The 7802-nt window shown below is 35.2% G+C and overlaps 1 protein-coding gene across 1 annotated transcript; it reads right to left on the reverse strand.

Moving 5' to 3' along the window:
* Positions 1-6636, reverse strand: LOC138353131 (UPAR/Ly6 domain-containing protein crim-like). The gene is made up of 4 exons (XM_069305963.1): positions 6518-6636; positions 4982-5119; positions 4610-4763; positions 1-4068 (listed from the first exon to the last, which is right to left on the reverse strand). Exons 1-4 carry the CDS (start codon positions 6597-6599, stop codon positions 3939-3941), a joined length of 504 nt encoding a protein of 167 aa, XP_069162064.1. The 5' UTR covers positions 6600-6636; the 3' UTR covers positions 1-3938.
* Between the last annotated feature and the right edge of the window lie 1166 nt (positions 6637-7802).

Raw genomic sequence — 7802 nt, forward strand, 5'->3', positions numbered from 1 at the left:
TATGTTTAATACATTTATTCTAACAAGATAGAAAAATATTGAGTTTTAGATATGAATTTCATTGTGTAGGTACTTGTTAATACTTATTCCATAATTTTAGCTGAATTATGCTATTTCATCACTCAATTTACAAAGAATCTCTAGAACCATGATAACTCTCTACAAACCCTGAAACAATTTTAACACAGAAAATCAAAGGCCTAAATAAATTCAAAGAATAGTAGTTAAAACACTGGCACATAAAAATCTAGTTGATTGTACAGTATTAATATTTACAAAGTAAAAACTATATACTAGTTTTGGCATTTATACCATATCCACACAAGATGAGGAAATGATAACTCTGTTTTCTGAATGCTTTTACTAACCCCTAATGGCATGGTTGTAGGAGGAGAAAGAAGTGTTACTAGTGAGCTACAGTACTGAAATGGAATGGAATCCATGGACTCTGAGAGTTTTTTAAGAAACTTTGCACGCCCAGCAGTTGTTTTTCACACAATGCAAATAACAATTCTGTGATTAGGGTATTGCACTGTAAAGCCTATGGTCTGTGTATATTAAGTACAAAATAATTAGCCAATGACAAATTAGAAAAAGTACAGCTGCCACTGTCTTATCTCAAAAAATGGACGGATAAAAAGCAACAAATGGACGGATATTTTAACTGCTGTGGTCCCCAAGTAAGTAAAAATGTGTAATATTTGGATACGACATCTGCGAATATGGTATAAATGCCTGTATATATACAGAGTGTGGTGGAGAAAACATGCATTTACCACAAACTTTAATAATCAATAAAATGTTATATTTACTTAAAGGCCTCTACAAAATAGTCAAATTATTCTTAAGTAATTCTTGGTCAAGTAATAAAGACACCACAGGATAATGTAGTCATGTCGTCTAATCTGAAAAATACTAACTGCATCATAAAACAAATGAATCTCAAACCATAAAATAATATTGCCTTGTGAATAAATGAGAATACTTTACAAGATACAAATGAACGCAGTAAAAATTGAATACAAAATTTGCATTTGAAACCTAGATTAATCAAACCATTTGTCATTATAACTTGATCATACAATGCACTTCTTTCATCACAAAACTAAGATTCAATTAGAATAGTTTCTGAGTATGCTTGCTGTACAAGCAGCACTGCTCTTTGATCATCATCAAATAGGTTTAACATTGAATATTTGCATTTTGAAGTGGTACCACATTACCTTTATTCAGCTGACTTGGCTCCCAGTGGCAATATATTGTATGGACCATTAATTTAAGTCACTAAGTAGAAATCAATTACACTTTAATTCTCAGATGATTGAAGTATTAAAAGATTAATCAAAGATTAAGAGATAGAATTATAATAAACCTGAAAAATATTACATAGGAGTTGAGAGATTCTATACTAATGTATGTCCAATACCGGGTATTTATCAGAATGGGCTTCACTTGACCATTCACCTTATACCCAATGCTTAGTTGTTTATTACGGTAACTTTCTTCTCAAGAGTAGAATAATTACACGATCCCCATTCTGTGCAAGCTGCATTACAGTAATTGGCACACAAACTGAGCTTGTCTTATATTTGTGAATACATTACGCACTACACCACAGTATCACCTAAGGAACTTGTTATATCGAGACAGGTCAATTTTTAAAGCACAGTCTGTATTACTGTATACCATACAGTCATACCAAGGTGATACAAAATATTCCTAATAAAGAATTTGATACTGTTATGGCTGCACAAAATTACTTTTTATACGGTATTTAGTAACTGGTGCAACTTTCAAGGATGATCAAATTTTACTATTATTGATGCTGCTGCTTATTATTTAATCACATCGTTACTAAAGAGCTATGCAATACCTGTACCTATGTTGACAAAACCACACACTACAAATTGAAAACGACGACTGTGTTCGGTCCATCCTGACCAATATCAAGCCGATTGTCCACCTGGACCTCTTAGCAAGATAATGGTCCAGGATGGACCGAAACGTTGTCATCTCTTCAATTTCTAGTGTATAGTTTGGTCAACATTTTTTTTAGCCATGTTATTGTGTTTTATACCTATTTGCTTTGTACCTATTGTGCTTTATAGGACAAGAGCTCAAGATAATACTGTCCAGGGCCAGGATTCAACATGCATTTACACATCTACTTACAAACATATACGTTCTCAATCTTTGGCAGCTTTGTTTACATTTCTTAACAGTTTATGAGATTGAAATGTCTAAATCAATGTAATTATTACACAGAGTAATAACACTAACATGATTAGTCATGCCCTAGATGACTAGGGGGTGTGCATCTGAACACCCACCGCATGGGTTTGAACCCTCATCACGGCTCCTACAGATTTTGCCAATGTTGTTATTGTTATCAACAGCCTCCTAGTGCTTCGGAGCTCATAAGCTGTTTAATAAACATAAACAAAGCCTCCAAAGACAGAAAAGATGAACAAGTTTACAAGTACAGTATTTGTGTAACTGCTTAATGAGTCCAGGCCCAGGCTCCTTTTTTATTAAACAACTTTGTCACTAGTAAAATGGTATTTGGCAATATTTGATCAATTCACAAAAGTATGATAAAGTACAAAATATAGTAAACAAATCATACTATGTTTCACTTCACTACAGCTTATGATAATAATGCACATTTTATTGAAAGATTTGAAGTAAACTTGGCAACTTAACAGTACCTTTACTGTAATAATATGCATAAGACATTTGTTATCTTAATACATACATGGTACAAACATTGCTCTAAGCCTCCAACTAGTAGCCTGAGTTTGAATGGATAGGAAGAGGAGATTCCTCATATAAGTCAACAGGCTTTCTGCAGTTTCTATTATTATTGTTTTTATGTTAATAATTAATATTTTAAGTATTATGCCTTTGGATTCTCTTAGTATATTACTCAAATATTGTGTTGACTATCTTACCACCTACTATATTAATCTTCTCCTCTCGGTTCTTTCCAGCAAATTATGGAAAGCAACTTGTAGGGCGAGACACACCAAACACTAGTCAATATTTATTTTCACAAGAGAAACTTTGAGCTTTGCACAAGACTTCAGGTAATGTTTCGTATACGGCTAGTTGTCAATCCTCTTCAGAGAGGATTGACAAGGGCACCAGTTTCAAATGAAGAAAGTAGCCAATGACATGAATTAGAAAAAATACAGCTGCCACTTTCTTATCTCAAACAATGGACGGATAAAAGGCAACAAATGGACGGATATTTTCACTGCCATGGTCGTCAAGTAAGTAAAAATATGTAAAGCTTGATCTTCATTTAAAAAGGTAATTGTAACAAATATACAAACCCCTTTTTTATTTATATTGAAATCCAGCACATATTTTTCCATCAAACAATCCAAGGATAAAAAGGCAATAAATGGACGGATACTTTCGCTGCCACAGTCCCCAAGTAAAAACATGCAAAGCTTGAGTTTCATTTAAAAAGCTAATTGTAACAAATATACAAACCTACTTTGTGGACACTGAAATCCAGCATATATTTATCCATCAAAACAATGGACAAATCAAAGGTAATAAATGGACAGACATTTTCACTGCCCTGGTCCCCAAATACATAAAAATATGCAAAGATTGATTTTAATTTGAAAAGGTAATTGTAACATTTATACAAAACCTTGGTATATATTGAAATCTGGTACAGTATATATAAAAAAAAAATACACAATTAAATCAAGATCAACTATAAAATGTAATAATTATTATACATTACTAATTAACAAGAATAATCAGTACTCTTCATTTAACACCATGATTTAAAATTCGGCTGTTCTTACCAACTCCTATCTGTTTGGAAGTACTGTATACACGAGATGCACACACACCACTCCTCTATTCATGGTGTATAAACCACTTCGTCACCATCATTGTCTTGCGACTGTGCACGAGTACTATCCCAAAATAGTGAAATGTGTGAAAGCCAAACCAATCAGCAGTAAAACACTGATCGTCAAGCTTGAGGCACTGTTACATCTCTCGTCAAAGTCACAAAAGCAGAAGGTGACGTTGGTGTAATGATCTCTGCAAAGAAAGTTCTGTATTAATACACTGACCATGTTTAAAAAAGAATAACTAAAATGCTAAAAGATAAGATGTTTACACATACATACACACACATAATTGGGTGAGGAGGCGTCAGCCAAGAGATTAACAATGTAGTGAAACAAAGTTATAGATATTTAAAAAAAAATATACTGTACATCAAATACATATCAAAATATGTCCATTCATTATTTTATTCAAATGGGATTTTACTACCAAATTTACTAACAATTAAGTTAGCTACTACTGCAAAACCTATTCCTCTTTATTAATTATTTCTGACCTGCTCTACCATGTTAATGAATTTAACTTTTTGTTCCTCCACTCCCCCCCCCCTTTCCTCTCCTAATATATTCTTGGCTGTTCCATCTCAATTTCTTGATGATAAACTAAAGCATCACCTTGCTTTCACTTTGTAATTCACTAATTCTTCATTCACATCTAAACTTGTGACTGAACAAGAAAATTGTAAATTATTCACCTTGCATAAGGAATTGTAATGACTCCCAACAACACTCACCTCCTATGGTCAATCTCAGGTATGGAAGGGAAAATGTACTGTCCAATCATGGGATCTTTGGCAGAGGAACGACACCCTTCATATCGGTCAGCTGGGATATCTCGACGGTGACCCTCCAGGTAGCTCAGACAGTCACGGGTCACCATGACGTCCACTGCAAAGATTAGAAGCCAAGTCATGTATGCAATGCTCAGAGTTTAGACGACTCTCAAAAATATACATTTGTTGATCACACACACACACTCACTTCACTATACGTATCTGTAAACAGAAAACATAAACATTGGGCCACTCCTCACGAAACCTTAGGGTTCAGCAGAACCCCAGTTGAGAAACTGATTTAGAGCAAGTTTTGTAACAGATGAAACTTACCTCCTTTCCTTTCTATGACTTTTACACATTTGTCATTAGGGTCTGGGCAGCTATAGCTCCAATAGTAGCGCCAGTCAAAGTCATACAATCCACATCCTGGGTGGGACCCAACACATCGATAGCACCAGATACTGGAAGCTGAGAAATTACACAATTAGTTTAGTTATGTTCTCGTTCTTGTTCTCTCTCTCTCTCTCTCTCATTCTCGGTTTCTGAGTGAGAGAATGAACACACGAACGAATGAATGCGAGAGAGAGAGAGAGCGAGTCTATAATCTTTCCTCAGGACTCTTTATTTTAAAGCTCCAGTAGCCACTTAGTAGTAGTAAACCTGTTAGAGCATATCCATACATTTTCTGAGATTAGAGCATCAAACAACAACTACATATTTAGAGCTGATCCCCGAGAGATTAATATCATTTCCACCAAGCTTCACAACAGAGAATCATCAATCTCATATCCCCTGAATTCACCCAAGTTCCTTGTCTTATTTATGTTCCTCTGCCACACAACTGTCTTAAAACCGAGCTGTTTCAAACTGATGGCTTCATTCATACGCTCTGTCACTGTGGCTGGTTTGAAAAACTGTAAACAAATCTTCAGCTGCATGTGTAGAACACATGCATAACTGATAGTCATTTATTGCTTATGAGATCCACAAGCTATTAGTTGAATATGCTCTTCTGGTAGTGGGCTTGTCTTTAATACTTTTGCACGCTAGTGGCTTTACAAGACTGTAACAACTCTTGTAAATATAAAAAAAAAATACTAATTATACATATATCAATACGAGACCCCACTATGTACGCAACATCCCACACCTACATAAATAGGAAAAAATACTTCAGAAGACTTCAGCCTGAGAGCTCCAGCTAGCACGTTTGATCAGTGAGGATTTGTATGCGTCAAAATAAAAAATAAGGATTTGGCCTAACACCCAGTTTAGTATATTCAACTACAAATGTAGGTGCGTAAATAAAAAAAAGTTTATCGATATACCAAGCAAAATACTAAGCAAATGTCTGTATTACATTTTTGGGTTTAATGCACTGAGGTAAAGTTAGGCCATGTTACGTTTGGGATGAGATTGAAGGCAATCAAATTATTCCTTTTTCATCAATTTTTACATTTTATGTAAATAACTCGCTGGTAAACGAAACATTTGAGCCCAGGAGTACCACAGCAGATGCCATACAAGCTGCCCAAAATGCATGAATTTAAAGTTTTCTGAAAATATCTGTTAGTTGTATATAATGAACCTCCAACGTAAAGTTCATATCTATATTAACACAGCCGATATAAGCCTACTTTTTTTTACTATATTTGTAATAAATTCAACTCTATCGAGACCATTAGAGCTGGTGTGCCCCCCCTTCCCCCTTCAGGTAAATTCAGGTAAATCATGCTAGAAGTTACCTGTTTACGAACGGAAAAACAGGTGAGAGAGCAAGGCCACCACAGCAAAAGCAACTTCTACTGCACAAAACACTACCTTCTGGCAACACAGCGACCCTCAGCAGGTGACAGGGATACTTACCCACGGAGAGAAGCGAAGAAACAACGAGGGAAGCTAAGATATTCTTCATTTTCACCTGAAAAACTTTGAGCAGCGTTACCATAAAACCCCACCCAGCCCTAGTCTGTTGTTGACCCTGTCCTAATGCCTTCCTTTGTCGCAGTTATAATATAGCCAATTTTCTATATACAACATTTTTCAAAAACTATATATATATATTTTAATACGAAAACATCTTACAGATGAAATTATGAACTTATTTTATAAATATATATATATATATATATTTTAATAGTTTAATTATCTTTTTTTCGTGAAAAGACAAAGCCGAAGCCACAGTCTTTAGGATATTCGAATTACTAACGCCAAGGTGGTTTCATTTATTTATTTATTTATATATACAAGAATTCTTACATTCTCGTACAACCACCAGCACGCATAGCGTTTCGGGCAAGTTCTTAATCTTATGTTCCCCGGAATACGACCCGCCAAATCGTTTAGGCACCCATTTTACTGCTGGGTAAACAGAGGCTACAAGTTAAGGATGGACACGAACCCAGGACAAAGCCTTGTGAAACGCCAGGCGAGCGAGTTACCACTACACCACGGGGACTATTATGCATGTCATGCATATCATCTCAACTAAGTTTTATTTCTCTCTGCTACACGTGCAATGAACATGGCGGGTTTCGTTGTTTGTTATAGATTCAGCTACCCAGAACAAGTTCCAAGTAGCACGGGCTATGGAGAGCCCGTAACTTACCTGGCACAAGAGCGGGGCAAGTAGCACAGGTTATGGTGAGCCTGTAGTGGACTTACCTGGCACAGGAGCGGTTCTTCCTCCTCTGATGACATTTATATACTGTTGATCAGTCTTTGAATGTCAATCAAGGTAATGGTTAGTAATTTATTTATTTATTTATTTATTTATTTATTTATTTATTTATGTATATACAAGAAGGTACATTGGGTTTGTGAGAATACATTGGATAGTACAGTATTTACATTCTTGTAAAGCCACTAGTACGCGCAGCGTTTCGGGCAGGTCCTTAATCTAGCAGATAATTTTAAGTAGGTAATTTCTATCAGAATTGATAAATGATAAAGATACATTGCAAGAGAAAAATGAGATGAGAGAGCTAAGTATATTAAATCACATTGTTATATTAAAGCTCTGATTGATTACATTGTCAGCTTGATTAGTAATTTAAACAAGATTAATAGACACCATACAGCAGATTGACAGCACATATAAGACAGCAATGATCACAATGGTAAAGATGTTCAGATTGGGTACATAAAGATT

This window comes from Procambarus clarkii, chromosome 56 (genome assembly GCF_040958095.1).
Source record: "Procambarus clarkii isolate CNS0578487 chromosome 56, FALCON_Pclarkii_2.0, whole genome shotgun sequence".
NCBI lineage: Eukaryota > Metazoa > Arthropoda > Malacostraca > Decapoda > Cambaridae > Procambarus > Procambarus clarkii.

Coding starts and splice junctions, on each gene's coding strand:
- LOC138353131 (XM_069305963.1), bottom strand. CDS start 6,599: ATGGTAACGCTGCTCAAAGTTTTTCAGGTGAAAATGAAGAATATCTTA. Junction 5,120..6,517: donor TTCTTCGCTTCTCTCCGTGG/GTAAGTATCCCT, acceptor GTAATTTCTCAG/CTTCCAGTATCTGGTGCTAT. Junction 4,764..4,981: donor AGTCATAGAAAGGAAAGGAG/GTAAGTTTCATC, acceptor TAATCTTTGCAG/TGGACGTCATGGTGACCCGT.